The 24646-nt window shown below is 39.1% G+C and overlaps 1 protein-coding gene across 5 annotated transcripts in view; it reads left to right on the forward strand.

Annotated features, from left to right (window-relative positions):
• DPF3 (double PHD fingers 3) overlaps nt 1-24646 on the forward strand; it is a 243983-nt gene that overhangs the window by 115816 nt on the left and 103521 nt on the right. For all 5 annotated transcript variants that reach the window (XR_014490960.1, XR_014490961.1, XR_014490962.1 and 2 more), the window contains exon 3: nt 11004-11111. Coding sequence is in view for 1 of the 5 variants with exons in the window: in XM_083350564.1 (XP_083206690.1) it covers nt 11004-11111 (108 nt within the window). In the remaining 4 variants the exon portion in view is untranslated. The remainder of the gene's footprint in view (nt 1-11003; nt 11112-24646) is intronic.

Genomic DNA, 24646 nt, shown 5'->3' on the forward strand with positions numbered 1-24646 from the left:
ATAGTATCAGCACCGTCAAAAGTGAAACCAAGTCTGAAATTCCTTTCAAAGAGAGACAATATTACAAATTTGAACTTTCCACCCCAATGCTATGCAATCAGCTACATTCCCCAATGGAACAGTTTGGCGGGCTTTCTAACCAAATGCTCACGCCCTGCCCCCGCCCCCAATCTAACAGACAGAAATGAACTTGGTTCCCACGGGACAATGAAATGTTTAGACTAGTAGAAATCCTCCGCACCGCCTCCCATTCTTGTGGCAACCTAGAACGATTTGGGTTAAACTAGCACAGCATCCCATATATTTGTTCCACAAAATCTAGTTGAGATAGAATGGAATGTGTTCCCCCTCATTTCTATGTGGGGTTTTAGAATAAATGAATATTTTTTAGACGTTCTCTGGTTGATTCCTTCCATTTTACCATACTTTCCTAGCTTCTGAAAATATGTGGTAAGCTTTCTAATTTGGCCAGCTGTAGTCCTATAGGGAAAACATTTCTTCCAGATGTACAGACATCTGTAAAATATGATAGAAAGAAGCTGGATTAATTACAATGCATGAAATTGCTCTGATGCAGCACGGAGCAAAGGACAGTGCTATAAAAATACTTCCCCCTCAAATCTTGCTTCATAGACAGTCCAAATGTTTGTTTCTCAATACTATCTACTGCCAGTGATTCTCCAGGGCTCCCCTACGGTCCCTGTAAATGCCAAGTATTTAAATGTACAATCTTTTCTTTAAAACAAGATACTGATATTGGACCTTTCTTTTCAAATATATTAACATTGAGCAGTATTCTCTGATCTTCCTTCCTTCCTCCCTCCCTCCCTGCCACCTTTAACTACCAGATAAATATATAATATTCAGGTAGTATTCACTTAACAATTACAATTGAGACTGCCAACTCCATCGATAAGGGCCATGGTCGTTCAACAAGACATCATGTGACTGCAATTTCAACTTTATTCCCATCTTCTCCATTGACTTGGCTTGTTAGAAGCTGGCTGTGAATGGCAATAATGTGACTGTGGGGAACACCATGAGGGTCATAGCTGCGATGACTGGTCATAAAGTTACTTTTTCAGTGCTGTTGTAACTTTGAACAGATACTAAACGGTTATGTAAGAATTACCTGTATATTATTTGTATTAACCCATCTGAAAAAAAATCTTGTATGTGGAGATTTGTCTAAATCTCAACTGTTTTGGGTAATAATTGCATCTTGACAGCACCTTGCATAGAAATCTTGGATAAGACATCATGCTTTACTGGAAGTCATGATAGTTTATATTTAAATGAGCAAGTTTTCACATTACCTAGCAAAGAAACCTTAAAAGATGGTTATTGGGGGGAAAAACTGTGGGTTTTTTGGTATGTTGGTAATTAAAAAGCCCAGAAGCTGCTTTAAAGAGGACCTTTGTCAATTCATCAAAACTGAAATATTACAATGTACAGCAACATTTACTGATAAAACCTTTCCAAACAATAAGGGAAAATGGAAAACTGTTTTGTACTGAACTGGGCACTGCAATTTTCAGTATGTGCTTTCTGTGCTAGAGTGATTCATCTTTCACTCCCTCTCAAAATTATTATTTTGTAATTATTCTGAACTAGATATTCGAGAGAGATTCTTACAGGTGATTTTACATGTAAGAAACTTGGTTATTTGTATTTAGATTTCTCTTGCCATAAACCTTTTGGGCCTCACTCTGATTTCTAGACTGTGAAAAACGCATGTACTGTAGATACTGCTTATTTTTCTAACAGTGAAAGGAAACCAGTGTGCAATCTGTTGATATTGTCATAGTTATCATCCTGTTTAGGACCAACTTTTCCTGGTCCTAAACAGGAGGAATTCAAAGATCTCTTGCTTTTGCACAAGCCTAACATAACTGACTCCACTGAGTCTGTATTTTCTAATTTATTTATGAATCATCCAATAATTGGATGGAGGAGGATGGAGGAGGAAGGGTGGATCAGACTAATTTCATTCAAACTCTTTACTGCCAACAAGTCTGGATAATTCACAATGAAAACAAAGCAAAACCCTGCAGTTATATTTGCAAAAATCAATCCAGTTTGTTTAGGGTTTTTTTTTAAGAAAAGGGGAAGGTGAAATACTTTCCCCCATTATTAAGTACCCTGCTTTTTTGCTGGTAAAAGAAATGTAATGTGATTCTTCTTGTGCTCTGCTTTTTTAAAAAACTTGTCTCAAAGGTCTTGGCCATTTCTTTATGCTGCAGTTTAACATTACTAGCCAAGCATTGTCACAATTTGACTCACTGCCAGCATCCAACATACTGAAGTAATCTCCACCTTGGATCATCCAACATACTGAAGTAATCTCCACCTTGGATTTTATATATTTTATGTTTTTTTTCAGGCTCTTAGATGCAATGATCTTTGGAGATAGTGGTCTTATCTCCTATTTCCAGTCTGCTGCACCTTGATAGAGAAAACGATTGCCCATAGAGTTCTCTACATAAGAGAGAAAGTTGGTCACTGCTTCTGCCTAGGGATGTTTTTTAGCTTTTACTTTCCCAGGATATAAAGGATTATAGGCTATTCAGCACTGGGTCTTATTTGTATGACTGGAAGCTGTATCAATACTGTATATGATATAATTCTGAATGAATATTTTGAAGAAAAGCCTTAATATTCTTGAAGAAACTTTGATACAAGTGTTTTGTATTACCTACTTTTTAAAATAAACACCCCTACTTCAACTAAAGTATCTATCTATCTATCTATCTATCTATCTATCTATCTATCTATCTATCTATCTATCTATCTATCTATCCATCTATCTATGTAGTCTCTCTCTCTCTCTCTCTCTCTCTCTCTCTCTCTCTCTCTCTCTCTCTCTCTCTCTCTCTCTCTCTCTCTCTCTCTCTCATCTCATTCCAGGTAATGACAAAAACCTGAGATCCTGGTTTATAACTCTGCATACATAAAGGCGGTGGTGGAATTCAGCCAGTTCGCACCACTTCGGCAGAACCAGTAGCTAATTTTTTGTGTCCAAGCCCAGAATGGACTTCTGGAAGTGGCATCCACACAGGGCACCAGTTGTTCACATATTTGAATCCCACCACTGCTTAAAGAAAAACAATAAAGACTTTTTTGCTGCCCCTATCCAATCCTGATTTATCATTTCTTTAAAACTGTTTTTTTAACTTATTATCCATTTGGGTCTTTCCTTGTCTCTTTTGTTGAGCTAAGAAGAGCAACAATTCTGTCGTAAAGTTTGTGCAAATTTGCTCTGTGCAGCAGCAGTTGATATGGCATAAAATGTTTGCCTATGTCATTGGACAAAGCTCACAGACAGTGCAAATTAAAGACTTTGTCAGGAAGTGTGGCTACTTGTTGTGCTGATATCCAGCAGGGCCACCCAGAATCCAGGCATCCAGAAACAGCGACATCAGCTGTGTATCGGTGGTGGAATGAGGCAACAACAGAAGTTTGACAGGATTTCAGTGCTGAGCCAGAAATAAATTAAGTAGCTCCAAACACAGACAATGATTATAGAGTTGTGGAGCTGATTCTGAAGTGGTGCAATGATCCCATGTTTAAGTTCCCAATATTTAGAATCTGAGCACATCATATGTAACTTCTAAATAAGGTTGTAGTAAAAAAAGTTTCATATAATAGCTTGCTTCACTTGTTGAGTGTTTTTTTTAACAAATCTTCAAAAATTTCATCCATGTGCACTTGATGTGGCTTTAAAAATACCTTAAACCAAAATAATCTTTTCCTGTCTGCCAAGTCTCTGGGGGAAAGGAGAGATAGGAAATGCTCCCTCCCTTCCATTCTCTAGTCAATTTCTCAGTCTGATCTTATTAGAGAACCTGATTTAATCAGTTTTGCAGTCAGAGAGAAAACTCCCTAGATTGCCTTGTTTATATAAGGAACGTTCACTTTCCCCAGCAGTAAAATTGATAGCCCAGACTGTATTTGGTAGTACATAGGCATTACACTTGCCTGAAGACCTATAATAAAAACATTCAGAAAAAGGAGAGGGGGTGTTTTTTTGTTGTTGTTGAAAAAAACAATTTCAGGAGAACTTTTTTCACATTTTCTATAGGTAAGGCAGACTTTATTCTTAAGAGATAAAATGTCACGTGGATCTTTCCGCAGACTGATATCATATCTTGTACGTGCAGGTTCGTGTGTGTGTGATAGATGTAGCAGTTCCAAGTATGTGTATTTCTGTGTGTACACATGTATATTCACACACGCACACGTGCACGCACAGACACATGGCACAACCATATCTATCATTGCTGCTGTTTTCTGGTCCTTGTGAATTTTCATGAAATCTGGATAGTTTGCCAGCCTGTGCCAATCTGTCTGGATCTGGATCTGGAAGTACTACAGTATCTTAGCCCACTTATTCTCCAGGGCCTTCTGTGGAATCTCCCATCTGGACTTCAGAGGGTGTAGCCCATACTGTTAAGTATTGTGGGTAGACCGGTCAGGACAGATGACATGACGTTGAGGTTTCAACTAAAGCTTTATTGTGGTTGAACTGAGGAGTCTCCACAGCTCGGCTCCTTTAAATACTGTTGCCGGCAAGCCGGTGCCCAATCCACATCCTTAAAGGGTCTCGCCAGAACGGGCTGACCAATGGGACGGGAGTTAGGACACCACCTGTTGTTGCCGGGTGCCACACAGCTGATGTTCAGCTGGGCTGACAGCATAACCATGCTTTATACTCATATTCACTATATATAACACATACATTGTGCAAGTGTTCCTGTACTCGGTTGTGTCGTTCAGTATATGCTGTTCCTGCCTGCATCTTACACTCTACCACGCTGGACTGTCTCTGAGGTCTGTCTATATAGTCTGCACCTTGAGTCCTGTCTAGTACGGTGGACCCCTGCTTCTATGGATCTGTACTTTGTGCCTCTTGTTGTGGTGCTATGATCAGTGCCTTAGTTGTTTTTTTAGTCCAGCTCTTTTCAGCCACCAGTAACATTCCAAATGTCTGCCACCTCAGCTATCAGTTGATGGGACAATCCATGCAAGGTGTTATTTTGCCATAGTATTTCCTCTGTTTGATCTTCTTCCCATGTCTGCTAATGAGCCATAGTGGTGCAGTGATTAGAAGGCAGCATTGCAGACAAACTCTGCTCACAGCCAGGAGTTCGCTCCTGATCGACTCAAGGTTGACTCAGTCTTCCATCCTTCCAAGGTCAGTTAAATTAAGGACCCAGATTTTTGGGGGCAATATGCTGAAATTTGTAAACCGCTCAGAGAATGCTGTAAAGCACTATGGAACGGTATATAAGTTTAAGTGCTATTGCTATTGCCTCAGACTTTCTATCAGCAGGTTATCTTTGGATGCCATCTTACTGATGTAGTTCTGGATGCCCTGGGTTTATATCAGGACAGTGGCTTTGAGTCTTACTAGATCCCAACCACCCTCTTTCTGGCTGTTGTATAGTCTCTGGATGTTGGACATGTAATGGAAACCTCTGTACGTTGAAAGGAATTTCCAGGTCTTCATATCAACAGCCTCCATGTGTTCCTTTGGCCAACTACTACACTAGCAGTGTATCTAATGACTGGCAGGGCACACATATTTGATGGATCTTGTGCAAGCTGTCTTTGGTTGACTTCAGGTGTTACCTTCCACAATCCCATTGCATTTATATAGTGCCAGACATCCACAGATGTATCTGTGGGGTATTGAGCCATAGGTTATCCTGTAATCAATCTAGGCTATGCTCAGATTGGTCTGTCTAAAACTTGAGTTTTGGGTGACTACTCTACCTATGAGCCTATGGTATTTTAAGCTTCTGGTAGTGGTGGTGGTGGTGTATGTGTGTGTGTGTTCACTTGTATGTTTGGGTATGCACATGTGTGTGTATTGTTATCTTGAAGGATGAGGGCATATTAGAAGACAAATTAATAAATCCAGGTTCTCACACAAGTTGTTATGCTGCTGATATAATTTTTGACAACTATCACTTTGCACATTCTTGTGTTACACATTTGTATCACTATAATATAAAAAACATTGGTTTCTCTGAGAGTTTTACATTTGTAGCCAGACAGCTGGGTAAGTAACACGCAGCTAAAGCATACCGAAGAGATCTTTAGATCCTTCCTTTGATCTCCTGACTTAACTTCTGTAAAAAATGCAGTAAAAGCCGTATGTCACCTAATTATTCTAATTGCTTTGCCATTCAGTGATTAGCTATTTTGCTGCCTGGAAATCATGCTTCTTTTGAATTCAATGTGTATGTGCCTATCACTACATGTATATCTAATGCTACATTCTTCTTAGAGTTAATCAAGGGATTCAGATAAACTTAGTTGACAAAGAAGGAGAAAACAATGTAGGTTCCTTTGTAACGTTTGAGAGGAAAGACAGCAGCATATCAACACCCTCAGAGGAGAATAGGTGGTGCATCTAGCTTCTGGTCTACTGGCAAAATCTTGAATGCTTCCTCTAGCTTCTAGCCAGAAAGGGGACAGACAATGGGGATGTGGGAATAGTTTACTTCTGGCAGAGGTTCATTTTTATAACCCATGAGAGGGATTTAGAGAGTTGTGAGCCATGTTGTTGGACAAATCAAATGGCTTAAAAACAGTGAATTAGTAGTTGAAGAAGTAGTCCTTCAATAGTTTTTTGGAAGTTCCACCAAGTCCAGTCAGGTTCTGAGATTCAAGGTCACACCCTGAAATAAACAAAAAAGCAGCAGAATGAGCAAAGGATTATTTAGTGGTCCAAAATGAGAGTGAGAGCAGAATGACCTCTAAAGGAGAGTATTTGTAGCTAAGAGAAAATTTCTCTTATATCCCGGAGTTCATTGTTTTTATTTTTACTAACTTCAAATGTCTACACCTGGGATTCCAGTTTTTAAATGTATTATATATATATGTATGAAACGTTTGCAAGAAAACCAAGTTTATATATATGTATGTATACTTGTCCCAGAAGAACGAAGCTGAAGTCACCAGCCTGAGGATGATGGATGAGATTTCATCGAAACGTTGCCCTGATACCTCCAATTCTATGTGGGGAAAAAACCCGAATGACCAAAGATATATATATATATATATATATATATATATATATATATATATATATATATATGTATGTATGTATGTATGTATGTATGTATGTATGTATGTATGTATGTATGTATGTATATCTATATCTATATCTATATCTATATCTATATCTATATCTATATCTATATCTATATCTATATCTATATCTATATCTATATCTATAGATGTTAAATGTTTGTTAAGTATTTAGAATGCACTTCCAAGATATATATATTCAAAGCGATTTATTTATTTGATAAATAAATAAAAACAAATAGATGAATATACCAACAGAATGAATTGTAAGATGAGATAAAAAATAGGATGTGGAAATTTGCTGGAACAGGGTGAAAATAATTATATTCTAGAGTGCCCTGAAGTGTGTGAATTTTGAGTTATACATGTGGAAAGTTCTGGAAAAAAATGCTTGGTGGGATGACGCAATGAAAAAAGGTTGTGGGTGAGGAAAAAATTGAGTGTGAGGAAATGATTGATAGAAAAATGATGAGAAAAAGATGTTGTACCATGTAGTGAAAAATATAGTTACAAAAATTGCAAAGAATGTAATCAAAGAACAAGGAATATTTAAGATTAAAGGAGGCAAGTAAAGGGGGAGTGATTTTCTGGAAAAAAGATTACAATGTCTTTTTTGTTCTCTCATGTCTTTTAGTTGTTGTTGGCTTTTTTTTTGCTTACCAATTGCTAGTTTTTTTCTTCACTTACATAAATTGCTTGCCTTCAAAGGGAATTTCATGATGGAGATATGTATGTATATTTTTAGCAATATCATCATTGCTTACAAGATAGTTCCTTACCCTGAACAAGTTACTCAGTGGGACCATTACCAGATTTAACTAGTTCATTTGTAAAGTTTAAAATTAAAATAAAGTGATTCTCAGTGCTGAAAGGAGCAGTTTTGCTGATTAGCATTTGGTCGTTCTAATCTAGAAAGTGATGGTCAGCTTCTTTTGCATAGGGTTGCCTCCTTTCTAAAGAACCAACTCAGTCCACAGTTTAGGAGTTTTCCCAGGTGCAGCTGGATTACTTGAAGTCCAAGATGTACATTCTCTTGCATATGGGACTGTTCTTGGCTTAAGATTATGTTTAGACATAAGTAAGATCAATTGCTGGGAAAACCTCATGCTGAAGCTGAAAATGTTTAATTGACTTTTGGACAGCCCCAAGATCAACTAAAGTTCAATGCTCTATATCAGGGGTGTCAAACTCAATTTCATTAAGGGCCGCATCAGCATTGCGTTTGCCCTTGGGGGGCCGGGTGGGTATGGCCAGGGTGGGCGTGGCCTACTGGGTGGGCATGGCCAGAGTGCGTATGGCCTACTGGGTGGGCATGGCCAGCTCTACATCATTGGCATCAAGGGTGCCTATGGGGGCCTGGACAGGAGTGGGACAGATCTGAGGGTCTCTGGCAGAAGGAGGGTCTCTGGGCCAGGGCCAAGGCAGTGGGCACCGTTCCCTCACTGTTTCCAGGATGGCTTCAGGGGCCACATGAAAGCACTTCATGGGCCAGATCTGGCCCCCGGGCCTTGTGTTTGACATGTCTGCTCTATATTTATGTATTAATAGCCATGGTGGCGCAGTGGTTAGAATGCAGTATTACAGGCTAACTCTGCCCACAGCCTGGAGTTTAATCCTGAATAGCTCAAGGTTGACTCAGTCTTTTATCCTTCTGAGGTTGATAAAATGAGAACCCAGATTGTTGCGGACAATATGCTGACATTGAAAACTGCCCAGAGAACGCTGTAAACCACTATGGGATAGTATATATATCTAAGTGCTATTGCTATTTATGGGTTCCTACAAGATTTGTGACTTAGGTGCTCAATATAATATCTGCTTCCAAATCTGCCTTCCCATTTAGTACAGAGTATATTAAGGCTTCTTCCTGAGTGCTATGAGAGATAAGGTGAGTAGCAAGTGCTAGAGAAATCTTTTGGGTTATGGCTTCCCTCATCCATGGAACTGTCTCCCTGGTGAGATATACAGTGTTTTGTTTTTCAGGAAAGAAGGCCGTGTCCTTTACACTTTAAAATGCTTTAATTGGTCAAAGTAATCCTATTTTCACTGCTGTTTTTAGTAGATGCTATTGTATTTAATTTCTAGCAAGATAAATGATCGTTTCACCTGCTAGCAAGGATATAAGCCAAATAGGTCAGCGTCTAAGTAAAGGAATTAAAGGACTTTATAAATTGGAATATAAAAATAGAAACATAGCAGTGAAGCACTTTTGAGACTCCCTACCTCTGGCCTCATATTTTAGATATTTAAGAGCATTAGTGTGAGAATTAAAGAATTATAATGAAAGGTGTGTGAGTAGAGTTCATTATCAATTTTACTACTATTTATTTCTTGCACTAAAGAAGCACTGTGCAAAATGATTGTCCCCATGCGGTTTCAATTATAGTGCTTTATTCTTTGATGTTCTGGTAAATAGAAATCCCTACCAAGAGGACTACTTCTTCCCAGTTTTAACCTTCCCAATCTTTAAATAATATTTGTTAGCCTACATTTGCCTTCCAAATACTTATTTGCAGATAATTTTTTTTGCTCTTTGTATACAGTACAGAAGAAAATAGTTTTTTGCATCCTAAAGTCTGTAACCCAATTAACTGAGTCATTGTCAACACCCTGCTAGATGCTTTGTCGCTTGTTCAGGGGTTATCAGGCAGAAAGATCAAAAATTCTAGATTGAACTTTTCTGGGTTACCTGTTCATATCTCTTCTTTCATGTGAGTCATATTATTATACTATGATTTTCCAAAGGAAAAAAAAATCAAACACGAAGCTTATTTTCAGAAGAGTACAAGCTCTTTTTTAAGCTTCAGAGTCCACGACTGAGCCATTGACCATATTATCTCCTCATCACGGAAAGCAGTGCAAGCAGTCTTTGGTACCAGGTCACTTATAGCGCATGTTGATATTTGTCAAGTGAGAGAGATGGATTGAGCTCCCAATGCATAGCATTATGCTACATAGGATAATGTGTAGGAATTTGTGCTGCAAGTCCACCATTGGTCTAATGTGATCATTATAACCTTGTTCATGTCCTGAACATACAGTATATGCAGCTGTGACCCCAACTGATGCAGAATTGTTCCGAAGAAAGTCATTTCTGAATTTGAATTTTTGAATTCTGTATGGGTCATTTTGAAACTAATAAGAGGATAATGAAAATAGATACGGCACACCATTTGAAGGCAAGAAAGGCAGATACAGGAAGCATTCTCTATCAGTTACATGTGGTCTGAAAAACTAATTTCTCCTTCTATATCTGAAGAAGCAGTTGTACCACTGAGGGAAATTAGGGCATATACACTAGTTTATATGCTCAATACTCCTCCCCTTTGTTAATAAACTGGCTTAAATGGTAATTGAAAAACATGATATAAAGATGTAAATACAAGTAGTTCTTGACTTAACCACAGTTTGTTTACTGACTATTCAAAGTTACAACAGCACTGAAAAAAGTGACCTATGACTGTTTTTCACACTTATGACCGTTGCAAGCATCCCCACAGTCATGTGGTCAAAATTCAGATGCTTGGCAACTGGTGCACATTCATGACAGTTGCAGCGTCCCGGGGTTATGTGATCCCCTTTTGCAACCCTCTGACAAGCAAAGTCAATGGGAAAGCCTGATTCAGTTAAGAACTGTGTTACTAACTTAACAACTTGCAATGATTCACTTAACGTCTGTGGCAACAAAGGTCGTAAAATGGGGCAAAACCTAAGAAATGTCTCACTTAGCAACAAACATTTTGGGTTCAGTTGTGATCGTAAGTCAAGGACTACCTGTATTTTTGTTCTCTTTTTGAAAGGGTTTTATCTATCTATCTATCTATCTATCTATCTATCTATCTATCTATCTATCTATCTACCTATGCTTTGTGGCCCTCTTATTTTTGTTTCCTTTTGACCCTCAGGACTAGCTCCAGGGCAGCTCTATACATATCCTGCTCGGTGCTGGCGCAAGAAGAGACGTTTGCATCCCCCTGAAGACTCCAGGCTGAAGTTGCTGGAGATTAAACCTGGTAAGTGCTCTTCCTGCTTGTCCCCCCCCTTCCCCATGCTTTCCTTTGCCCACTGGTGAGTCTTATCTGTTCATCCTTGAATTGGAAGAAAACTCTATTAGCATGAAATGAGCTGTCCTCCTTACTGATCTCTTCTGTTGCCTCTCTTTTAAATCCCTTAAGTCACATGAATTTCCTCCAGGGTTAGAAGGTGACAGTACCCTTGGACCAGGTGGAATAAGAAGAAATATAGCAATTTGACATTGGTTCAGCTAAGCATGATTTAATGCTGTCTCATTCATGGACAAGGCAGAAAAACCTGTTGCCAGGACCCTTCCTTTGCCTTGGAAAAGTGCAAGTGAAAAAGGGCCTCAAGTGTCTTTAAGTTACTGTTGGAGTAGACTAGCTATTGCCACTGAAGAAAAATCTACCATGCAAACTTCAGTATGTTTTCTGCTTCTCTTCTAGCTTTATCTGTCTTTTGTGGCACTGATAACGTCCAACAGAATTTAAAAAGTCCATTCCAAATTCAGGTACAGATGTGGAAACTACAGTAGGTATGTTAGGGGTTCGTGTTCTTCTACCTTTTAAGAACCTGAAGTTTGGAATGGAAGTAAATCTCTTGGGTATTACACAAGGTGGTAGGTTCAATAATGCCTTCTAAGGGCCTTGCTACTTGGTGCTCTTTTTACACCCCAATCCTCCAACCATTTTGAAGTTAGGTATGCAGCTGCTTTCACTGCTACAGACCTCAGAAATGTAGACAGCAGGAAGAGAACAGCACAAGCCCATTAGTGCGCTCTCTCTCTCTCTCTCTCTCTCTCTCTCTCTCTCTCTTCTGATCAGGAGGAACATGCAAGAAAATGGTACAATTATTATCAGGAAGTGAGTCATGGCAACTGGACTTATTTTCGTGTTGCTTTGAGATGTTTCACTGCCCATCCAAGCAGCTTCTTCAGTCTGAACAAGTTGGTTAGGGGAAGCTGAATAGGCAGAGAGTCGCTGGAATATACCAACCCCTAAAATTCTTAGCGGTGTTCCTCACCAACCTCAGGGTTTCTTCTGCAAAGTGTGTGGCAATATGTTGATGAAGATTCTCAATCATCAGGGTAAAATTGTCAGGAAGTTGAGTCATGGCAACTGGATTTATTTTCTTCTTGGTTTGAGATGTTGAGAAGCTGCTTGGATGGGCAGCAAAACAACTCAACCCAACAAGAAAATAAGTCCAGTTGCCATGACTCAACTTCCTGATAATTTTACCCAGATGACTGAGAATCTTCATCGACCATTCAGTCATTACTTTTCTCCAAGAGGTAACTGTGGCACTTCTAGGCTTTCTTCCCTCTGTTACTTCAAAAGCCTTTTGCTAGAAGGCCATTTTGCAAACCAGTGCTTCCCCTAATAACTCTGACCATGGATGCAAGTTGCTAGAGTGGCTGAAGCAGAGGAAATGGGGAGGTACATTCGAAGCAGAGAGATACCATGAATGGTATGCTGAAGGTTGCTGTGGGAGTTGGGGATATGACCAAGTGGAACAACAAAAATCCCGTCATCCCCACTACACACAAAATCAACAGCCCACCCTTATGAGACAGTTGCTTGAAAAGTTGCCAGACAGCAGTCTGATGTTTTGCATGAGCTAATCTCCTGTTAAGGAGAAGGGAAAAGAAGACAACCCTCATGTTAGTTTCAGCACCTGTCCCTTGGGCAACTGTAGGGTAGAAACACATAAAGGATCTGGGATGAATCAAAAGAGCTGAGATCAGTTCTGGCTTCTGCTTAAAGTGGGATCAGCACTGTGGTTTGCATTTGCTAATCTGAGGAACTGCTATGAAATGTGAAAGCTGTCAAACCATCTTTCCCCTTTGAAGGACTTAGAATTAGAATGTTGTGTCAAACAAAGCCAGGAGACAATATCTGCAATGAGGGAGAGACAGCCCACAAGTTCTGTGGAGTTTTACTGTTGCTGACAGAAAGATAACTTGTTTGTGCAATTTCATTTGGCTGTGATAGAATGCACATCTCTGGATATGATGTTTGAGTGGTAGAAATATCCCATATGAAAGTGCCTAAAGTTCCATTCATCTATCACCCTAGTAGCATAACTGGGTACTGCATTTGCAAATGAGCACATGAAAAAGGTGTAGTGGAAAGTAACTTCCCACACTGTTCATCAGTCAGTTTTAAACAGTTCCAACAGCTAGAGGAAACCTATCTCCAAGGGAAGCCTTGTATTATAGACTTTATGAGGTCCTTCACTGAGATAAAACTAAGATGTATATGAAAATTAACCAAAAATTACACACCTACTACTTGTGCAATTCAGGTCAAAAGCACGAATATTTCTAGGATCATAGAACTAAAAAGCCAGGTGGGAAGCGATGATGATGAACTCTTGGTTCATCTCCTGATTTTAACTAAATTGAATGTCTATTTTTATTTTATTTTCTAATATTATTTCTTGCATTCATCACTTCCTGTTTTATAGTGTAGCAATCCAAGGGCATAATATCTGAGCTGCTAAAAGGAGAGCCAGAACTAAGGAGAGCTAAAGATCCATAAGTGATGTACATAAGTGAAAAGGAGGAGCTGCTTATCTATTTTTCTCTGTGCTTCTGACGCCTTCATATATCATTTGCTGGAATTTGAACTGCCTGTGACTTGGCTCATCCTTGAAAGATAGCAGGTGGCCTTCAGCAGAGAGAGAGAGTCTAATTCAGAGAACCAACATATTTTTTTATGTGGTTTCTAACTGCTTAACTGAAACGCTTTTCCTCCATGTTATTGCGCTCGACTACTTTCAAAACCACAGCTAGCACTTGGAACCACAACACCGTAAGATGGGGACAGAAGAGACAATGGACTCTCCTTTATTCTTTCAACTGCTAGTTAGGTTGGCATTAATGCATGCAAAGATTGCTTCAGTGGTCTGCTTCCACTGAAGTTCTCTGTTTGCATTCCAAGGCTCAGCTCAGCTTGCTATCACATCTGTTTTAGTGAGCAAAAGGTCTTTTCGATGGCTTGTTGACTTAGGAGGAGTCTTTGAAAGCCAAAAAAAAAAAAAGAGCTGCTAAGTTTTTTGTTATCATTGAGACAACTTGTAAAACACGACAACTCCAAGCTAACAACCTTGCCCATTTTATCAGGCATTTATAGGTGTGTGTACATTGCTGGGTGTAAAAGGTCCCATGGGATTTCAACTGGCCTTGTAAGGATTTAGAGCAAATACTAGCATATAAGAGAATTCTTACCTGTGTTCATATTCTTTAACTTCTACTAGATGTTATTTGAAAGTCTGTGAAAGGTCCACCCAATCTTCAAATACATTTTCTTATGAATACAATGAAAAGATTTCTCTGGACTTTTCCATTTTTATCTATCTTCTAAAGGAACCGGCAAAAAGAAAGAGACTGATGTAAGATTCTCACTTGGAGGAATGGAATAGAAATTGAGTAGCTGGCCTTTGGTTCATGGCAGCAATTACCTAGCAGGCATTTCATTTTAGTCCATGTGTAGCGCAAATCTTAGATAGAGATGAAGGTACTGTATATGCAGGAACAGCAAAATGCCTTTTACTAGTTCAAACGAAATATAACTGTATCCTAGAAACTTTTGTGGGGATAATGACTGTCCCATGGTTTCTTTTGATTTGGATTTTTCTCTTCCTCGCTTTTCTTTTTCAAATGCAATTGTCTTCCCTAATAACTGCTTAGCCATTTCAGTCCAATAGGGTTAGAGTGCTCTAAAAGGTAAAGGTAAAGGTTCCCCCGCACATGCGTGCTAGTCGTTTCTGACTCTAGGGGCCGGTGCTCATCTCCGTTTCAAAGCCGAAGAGCCACCGCTTGTCCGAGGACATCTCTGTGGTCATGTGGCCGGCATGACTAGATGCCAAAGGCGCACGGAACGCTGTTACCTTCCCACCGTAGTGGTCTCTATTTTCTACTTGCATTTTATGTGCTTTCGAACTGCTAGGTTGGCAGAAGCTGGGATGAGTAACAGGCGCTCACTCTGTTACGCGGCACTCGGGATTCAACCCGCCAAACTGCCGACCTTCTGATCGACAAGCTCAGCGTCCTAACCCACTGAGCCACCGCGTCCGTGCTCTAGGTCCTCCCAATTAGACAATTTCATCTATTGAGGCCTCCCTGGAATGAGGATTTTCCTAAGATCCAGGGGGCTTCTACCTTACTTATTGGTGTTTCAAACAGCCTTGAAAACCAGGTTCTTTGCTAAGGCCTTTCTTCGCCTAGGATGGATGTATATTGCTGCTCAGTTGGCCATCTTTGCTTCTTGTTCTTTTGCTGTGTTGCTTCATTGCTTGATAGTTTTTCTTATTTTTGCAAACTGTCCAGAGTCATTAGGAGTTAGTTAGTATACATACGGAATAAGGGGGGAAAGTCCTTCCATAGGACTTACCTGAAAGATGAAAACTCAGGGAGGCTGCAGGACTGACTGATGGAAAGAGGAAACACCTTAATCAAAACTTCATAACCAGATGTTAAAACACCAAAGAGAATTTCACCAAAACTCTCTTTTCTTTTAATAATAATAATAATAAGTTGGAAGGGACCTTGGAGGTCATCTAGTCCAACCCCCTGCTCAAGCAGGAAACCCTATACCATTTCAGACAAATGGCTGTCCAGTCTCTTCTTAAAAACTTCCAGTGTTGGAGCAGTCACAGCTTCTGGAGGCAGGTTGTTCCACTGATTAATTGTTCTAACTGTCAGGAAATTTCTCCTTAGTTCTAGGTTGCTTCTCTCCTTGACTAGTTTCCATCCATTGCTTCTTGTCCTGCTTTCAGGTGCTTTGGAGAATAGCTTGACTCCCTCTTCTTTGTGGCAGCCCCTGAGATATTGGAACACTGCTATCATGTCACCCCTCACCCTTCTCTTCGTTAAACTACAATACCCAATTCCAGCAACCGTTCCCTATATGTTTTAGCCTCCAGTCCCCCAATCGTTGTTGTTCTTCTCTGTACTCTTTCTAGAGTCTCAACATCTTTTTTACATCGTGGTGACCAAAACTGGATGCAGTATTCCAGGTGTGGCCTTACCAAGGCATTGTAAAGTGGTATTAGTACTTCACGTGATCTTGATTCTATCCCTCTGTTAATGCAGCCTAGCACTGTGTTGCCTTTTTTGGCAGCTGCAGCACACTGCTGGCTCATATTTAAGTGATTGTCCACTAGGACTGCGAGATCCCTCTCACAGTTACTACTATCGAGCAAGGTACCACCTATACTATACCTGTGCATTTGATTTTTCCTGCCTAAATGCAGAACCTTACTTTTTTCACAATTGAATTTCATTTTGTTAGATAGTGCCCAGTGTTCGAGTCTGTCCAGATCCTCCTGTATCTTAAGCATATCTTCTGGAGTATTGGCTATTCCTGCCAGCTTGGTGTCATCTGCAAATTTGATGAGTTCCCCATCTATCCCCTCATCCAAATCGTTGATGAAGATGTTGAAGAGCACTGGGCCCAGAACAGAGCCCTGGGGCACCCCACTACACACTTCCTTCCATGTAGATGCGGTTCCATTGAGGACCACACGCTGAGTACGGCCTGTCAGCCAGCTACGAATCCATCTGGTGGTGATGCTGTCTAACCCACATTTTTCTATCTTATCAAGTAGTAGGTTGTGATCTACTTTATCAAATGCCTTACTGAAATCCAAGTAAATTAAATCTACAGCATTCCTCTGGTCCACTAGTTTTGTCGCTTGGTCAAAGAATGCAATAAGGTTTGTCTGGCACGATCTGTTTTTGACAAACCCATGTTGGCTTTTAGTGATAACTTTGTTCGCATCAAGGTGTTCGCTGATTTGTTGTTTGAATGAAATGAACATTGGGAAGGAAAAAAAATGCTTTGTTACTAATATATAACATTTAAAGTCGGAACCTCATTATCTGAGGCCTCAGTGCCTTCCAGCTTTTCAGGCAAAACTACGGTACCAAATTTAACTTTTATGAATTTTTAAATTTTAATTTAAACATAATCTAAACTTGTCTGCAGCTTTGCTCACATTAAAAAAACGAAGCAGTTTCTCATGACTTATTTTTTTTTTCCATTTAGAAACCTAGACGCCTTGCTCTGGACTCAGTGGGGTATGAAAGTAAAACTAATGGCAATTGACAAGTTAAAAAGCCCCATAACTGTCTGATATTGACTTTTTCAGTTTCTATTATTTGAAACGTCTGGTTTAAAAAAAACAAAAACCTCATGCTTTACAGGGTTCAGAGGTTTACTTTAGAGTTTTCTAAGAACGGTACAATTATTTTTCTTTTAACAAATAGCAACACAACGCATCTCTCTGTCTCTTGTCAATACGTAATTCATAAAGGCTTTATTTCTTTGAATCAATACAGAAAAAACTACTATTTCAGAACCAGCAGAGGGAGTAATATTACAGGACTACTTGTATGGATTCTGCTTCCATTTCAAATGCTACATATTTAAACCAAGCGATTCACGGAATAAACATAATATTGTAAACTTAACCTTTTCCTCACAGGGGAAAAAAAATGCAGTTCCAGTTTTGAAAGATGTGATTAGGGTCTGACTACCAGCTGAATAAACCTACATGGAAAATGAATTTGCCTATTCTGCTTCCTCATTAGCAGCTGTTAAATTACCTGCAAGTTCTGAGTTTCTATGTTGGCTACATGATCACAGAAAATGTTTTTGGCTCCCTTGGGTCCCTTGGCCTAGAACCAGAGATGAGCACCATGCTGTAGAGATGGACACTCCGGACAGAGAAATCTTCGCCTTTACCTTTTAATATGTTCATATGAATCCAGTGCAACTTTTTATATCAGAAAAGTAGTACATGGGAATATAGTATACCCCAGTGGTTACTCTCAATTTGTATTTTTGTTCTTGGGCTTTCTAAATAAATATGCATGCAGCTAATCTTCAAGTCCTGAAGCTAAAACTCAAATACTTTGGCCACCTAATGAGAAGGAAGGGCTCACTGGAGAAGAGCCTAATGCTGGGAAAGATTGAGGGCAAGAGAAGAAGGGGACGACAGAGAATGAGGTGGAGTCACTGAAGCAGTAGGTGTGAGCTTAAATGGACTGCAAAAGATGGTAGAGGACAGGAAGGCCTGGAGGAACATTGTCCATAGGGTCGCGATGGGTCGGACACGACTTCGCAACTAACAACAACAAATCTTCAAGTAAATGTCTATAGGCCAATGATTTATAATTTATACTCTGAATCCGGCCTGTCTACTTTAACCTTGAACTCAGATGATCAGGGGCATCCTGCACAACCTGGGGTGAATTTTCTAGCTGTCAGGCTGATCAGTGGCTGAACCATTGTCTTATGTGATATCATGGCAAAATTACACAAACAATGCGGAATTTATTTATCGAAGGAAGCTGTCTTTTAAAACTAGACTCAGCAGCAGACTACTACTGAAGAACAAAACTAATCAGAGATGGAAAAATCAAACAAAGCGGAAGATAAAAAAATACTAATAATCAGCCAGCTAAAGAGCAATACAGTAGCATGAAACCAAAAGTAGCAGAGTTCTTACCCATATGGAAGCTACTGTGCAAATTATTTTACCTGTGAAAGTTTTCTTCTGGCAGACCTCCATGCTATATGCATTGGCATTCTTGGGAAGCAGGTTATAGAGGAAGTTGATGAAGGAATGCAAGAACCATTAGCAGAGAGATTAAGAGATAAATAATAAAAAAGTACAATGGACAATGTGGCTCTGGAAAAGGCGAGAGCAAGAGAATAGCCCCACTTTGATCCTGCCACAAGGAAACTGGCAGATTTACATTCTTGCTTGTCCTCCAGAAATGTTTGCTGATATGTACTGGTGAGGTTCACATGTGGTAAGGCCTTAAGCGTGTTTCATAAGCATATGGTTTATGAACATATGATTTAAACATATGGATTTTAAACATAGAATCAGTGCAGTCATAGAATCAATGGAATAGCTTGCCTCCCGAATTTGTGGGTGCTCCATTGTTGGAGGTTTTCAAAAAAAAGATTGGACAACAATTTGTCTGAGATGATACAGTACAAAGACTCCTTCCATTGGGCAGGGGGGGTGGACTAGAAGACCTCCAAGGTCCCTTCCAGCCCTATGATTCTATGATATTGTAACTAGTTAGAACTGCCCAGTTATTTTGTCTTCAACTCTAAAGTTTACATACTTAGTTAAGAAAATTTATATGACTGCCCAACTCATCCTCAGAGACTCCAAGCAGTTTTCAAGGATAACCGCCCCAAACAATTAAAAACAATTAAAAGCAATAACCCCCTACCCCCTTGACTCATTGACCAAGGGAGTAGGGCAGGGGTAGGCAACCTTGGCTCTTTTATGACTCGTGGACTTCAATTCCCAGAATTTCTGAGCCAGCCATGCTGAGGGGAAAGGGAGAGGTTTCCAAGCTGAGCCATGCTGGCTCAGGAATTCTGGGAGTTGAAGTCCACGGGTCATAAAAGAGCCAAGGTTGCCTACCCCTGCCCTACCCCCTTGGTCAATGAGTCATTAGATGGGCTCCATTCTATTCTGAAGTCCCCAGGTCTGTTGGCAAAACCAGGTCTTCATGGCCTTGCAAAAGAGTGTCAAAATGGGGCTCAATCGTATCTCTGTGGGAATGAAGTTCCACAGGGAAGGGAGCCACCACGGAGAAGGCCCTTCTTCTTGGTCCCACTGGATGGACCTCCTTAGGAGAGAGGTTATTAAAGTTATTAAGAGGGTAGATTCAACTACTCAGTAGTTTTCTGATTGGACCTCTAATATCAGAATGGATAGGAATATTGGAAGCAAAAAGTGAGGACAATTAGCCAGTGGAACAGTTTGCCTTCAGAAATGGTGGATGCTCCATCACTGGAGGTTTTTAAGAAGAGACTAGACAGTCACTTGTCTGAAATGGTATAGGTTCTCCTGCTTGAACAGGGGGCTGGACTAAGTCCCTTCCAGCTCTACGCTATTCTATTCAAAAACAAAACAAAAAACCCCCAGTCAGGCTCCTTATAGAGATTGGCTTTTCCTTATCTCTGTTTTCTATAAAGCTGTAAAAGTATTTCTCTCAAAGACAACAATTGAAGGAAAGGGTCACCTAACTAATAAAATTTAATTAGAAAGTCAAGATACTTTCTCTTTTAAACAATCCATTTTGCAGTTAATTCTGTGTATGCTCTTAAACCCAAATCCCATTCAAGCAGGTAATCTATTCATTTGTAATTATTGACTAGTATTTGCTTATTGGATCACTGAGACTCGTTATCCTACCAATCATTCTGATCCCCTTTTCTCTTTTCATTTATGTATTGCCTGTCCCTTCTTTCTTACCTTTTGTCACCAGATGAATAAAATACTCTCTTTGGTTGCTATTGTTGGCGAGATTCTACATCTTATATTTATTTATTTTTTCTGTTTAATGGGTTTTTTTTGTTGGTCAAATTGTTATGTTGTGAGCTGTCTGGCATCAATCTGGAGTTGAGCACCTAAATTGAATTTATCCAGAAATTGCATTCTGAAATTGAATTATATGATATTAATAACGTATTAGGTATTTTAGAAGATGCTAACGCACTAGGTCTGTATTGAACTATTAAAATGTTTTATCTGGATATAGCTTCATTGTTGCCTTGATGGTAAATAAAATTCTACTTTCAATTGCTGAAAAGATTTAAAGTAATATCTGAACAATATTGATCTAAAGTAACGATACATTGTTGTACCCATTCTTTCCAGTACAAAGTTTTACTATGTGGTGTTCTCCAGTTGTGTGAACCTAGGAATCCAAATTCTTTCACTGAAAAAAATATATTAAAATATATTATTTCCATTTAATAATAAATATTGAAAGAATGTGTCAGTTGCTCACTACTGAGATGGCCAAAGTTTTTGTTCATGCCCTGGTTGTGTTATACTTGGATTATTAGAGCAGCTTTATGTCTGGGTTACCTGAGAACTTACTCCACCCTTTGATTGATGTCTAGAATGCTATTCCTTCTTTTGCTTCTATCTCTTGATCTTACCAGTTGTTAAACTAGTTGGGAATATAAGAGAGATACCATACAAATTGAGAGTATTGACATATCAAGACTTGCATATGAACACCAGTTATTGGAAGGAGCTGCTGATGCTCATGGACCTGTACTGTTGACCTGATTTTATTAGTGAAGGATCATTTAGTTCCCCAGTGCACTAAAAGAGTCACATCATAACTATGAGCCTTTTTTTCATCAGGTTCCAGTTTCTTCAGCAGGAATTAGACTTCCACCAGGATTATACTTGGAATCAGATTGCTTAAAGTTTGAAAAAGCACATTTCTTTTTCACTGGCCTCTATGAAGTTGCTTTAAAATCAATTTATAAATAAATACCTGTCACTTTGAAATGTTCAGAGGTTAATAATATTGCATGTCATGGAACCTTTAGTTTAGGAACATTTTATATTATGATGTTATGACAGTGAAATATATATATATATATTATGCTGAAATTGCAGTTAGTTATAAAAGCTTCCCAAACGAAATTACCAGTATAGTTAAAAATTGCTGCTAGAATAATTAGATTGGTTTTATTCTTTTATTCGGAATTTCATTTGAATGGTTATTGTCTTTCTTTTCCCCCTTTCTTTTCCTCTTCTGCCAAATCAACTTTTTTTTCCTGCCTAGAAACTTGCCTCTATCGTCTTAAAAGGGTGCATATTATTAAAATATTAAAAAAAATATTTATCAAGTGCAAGATTGCATGTTTGTATAGCTTATCTCCTTTGTTCAGTTCTCTCCCCCCCCCTCCACAAAATTTGTAATCTTCTGCATTTCTGAACATTGCACAGGAAAACCCAACTATTTTTTCCCCTAGAATTGAATAGAAGGAAGTACGTTATGGTGAAAATGTTTGGACTTGGAATACCCTAAATCAGGGCTCCTCAACCTTGGCAACTTTAAGACTTGTGGACTTCAACTTCCAGAATTCCTCAGCCAGCAAAGCTGGCTGAGGATTGAGAGTTGAAGTCCACAAGTCTTAAAGTTGTCAAGGTTGAGGACCGCTGCTTTAAATGATCAGGCTAGAGTATGCCATGACATTGGATCAGATAGTGGCAGATGACAATGACAAGTATCGTGATAATTCTTTAGAAGAATGGCAAAATCATCCGAACATTCAAATAGCAGCTTTTTTCTATATGTTTCTGTGAATCACATGTTCCATTTAATATCTGTTTAGTATAGAGGTCCCCAACTCCCATGCCACACATGCCTGGTGCCCAAAAGGTTTGGGGCCGCTGGTTTAAGGACTAAATTTATACAGCCAAAACAGTGATCAGTGTGATAGAAAGCAGAAGAAAGTTTTATATACTTTATATGTTACAGAAATCTGGAATAATACTTCATTAAAGTGTCATCTTTTTTCTTTTCAATTTCAATGTAGACTTGTAGACAAAACTGTTCAGGGGGTTGAAATAACCTAATATTTAAATAATGTTACCTCTCCGCTTTCTCCAGTGCACAGCATGAAGGAATAAGTAATAAATATTAAACTCTTGTTTGAAATGTTCTGAGCCAGTTTTTAATGTACAGAAAAACCAGCAAGACTGTAGATAATTTTCCATTGTCTTCATTTGTTGTAGTGAGTATTTTCAAACTCTTGTCTTTATTCTTCTCCTGGGTAACTTTTTATAGTGTAATAATCATTTTACTTTTGATGGATAGTAAATAATGTTCTACTGGTTTCTAATTCACTTTAATATCTCCTTGCAATTTGCACTTGATATCCTAATAAAATAGGCCTGCCAAATACTATATCTGATGAATTCCATTATTAGATGTGTTTGTGCCAATATTATAGAATCAGATAAAGGACAACAGGTGATGCAATATTCATTAAAGCAGAATATAGATACATAATATGATTTGTTGGAACAGATATCCTGTCTTCTATCTGACATGACATGTTAATATCAGAAATAGCAGAAAATAGTTCTTTATTAAGCTGTGCTTCAAATGGAAGTATGTAAGACAGTTTAGGAGACTGCACACAAACATCTAAACCAGGGGTGTCAAACTCGCAGCGTCACGTGACACGTCATGACAATGGGATGGGCATGGTTTCGCTATGATGCATCCGGCATGCGGGCCGGCAGTTTGATACCCCCGATCCAGACCATTACGTGACAGCCAAAGTGTAGATATTTCTGTGTCTGTTTCTATCTATCTCACATGTAGTACTGTAGGCTTCAGTTAGATTTATCTCCTCCTGGAAAAAAGGTGGTTTCATATGTATACTACTAATATGAACTACTACTACAATAATTCCACTCCTGAGTTGCTAAAACCAGGCATAAAAAGCTAAAAGAAAAGTCTGGAAATCAAAGCTGAATTCTGGTAACTTCATAAACACGTTCCTGAAGTTCTTGGCAGCAATGTAGCACCCATGGTCTTCTCTCAGGCTGTTTTCTGATTTTCCTGTCTAATTTATAGTCCAGCCACAGGCCAACTTTGTTTAGCTCCTATCGCCACACAAGGGCTGTCAGATGCAGGCACCTGGATGTATAGCTTCCTAAAGCCTTTGTGTTACCTATTAATGATTAACAAAATAATTATTTAAAATGCAAAGTAACTTTAAATTATATCTAGCATTTACCTTGTCTTTATGTACCTTTCAAAGTATAAACCTCTTTCAGCCCCCCACCCATTAAACCAGATAGGAAAACCAACTAGATGACCTAATTCTACGACAGTGCTTGTCAGTTTTGGCAAATTGAAGATGTGTGGACTTCAACTCCCAAGAATTCCCAGGGTTGAGAAACACTGTTGTACTTTATTGTAAGCCTACAGCAGGGGTAGGCAACCTCGGCTCTTTTATGACTCATGGACTTCAATTCCCAGAATTCCTGAGCCAGCATGGGAGTTGAGGTCCATGAGTCATAAAAGAGCTGAGGTTGCCTACCCCTGGTCTACAGTAACAGAACCTTGCAGATCAAAAGGCACAAACTTTCCATTATCACCTTTAAACTGCTTGATCTATTAGAGTGAGTCCTTCTTAGTCAGCATCTCTTTCCTTCATCCCCCAAGGTCATCCACCCATTTCATTACATCCTCTCTCATATTGTGGACTTTTGGCTTCAACTTACAGCATCTGTGCATTCAGGATTGTATGACTTGGGATCAAAGTTCCCAGCTTGACATTAAACTCAAAAGCAATTCAGCAATACTCTGTGCAATTCCTATTGCATCACAGCATGGTAGTTTCAATTCAACATCTGTTGTCATTAAAAAGCAAAAAGCAAACAAAAAAACATTTTAAACCCAATTTCTTAAAGTGCCATAACCCAACATTTAAATGCTATTCCTCAAACCTGCCCAAACGGTAAAAGATTCCTGAAGCTGAAACGAAATTCCTCTTAACTATAGATAGAAAGTAATGCTGTATTTGACTACAAGTACACCTGTCACTGTAACTCAGTGCCCTTCATTCTGCAGGGTGCAAGTGTTCCAAGAGAACTGATAGCCGTTATGTATTACAAACCTGTCAGCAAATAATGATCATGTTAATGGCACAGGGCATGACTTGAGCTTCTGTGT

This window comes from Vipera ursinii, assembly GCF_947247035.1.
Source record: "Vipera ursinii genome assembly, chromosome: 1".
Classification (NCBI taxonomy): Eukaryota; Metazoa; Chordata; class Lepidosauria; order Squamata; family Viperidae; genus Vipera; species Vipera ursinii.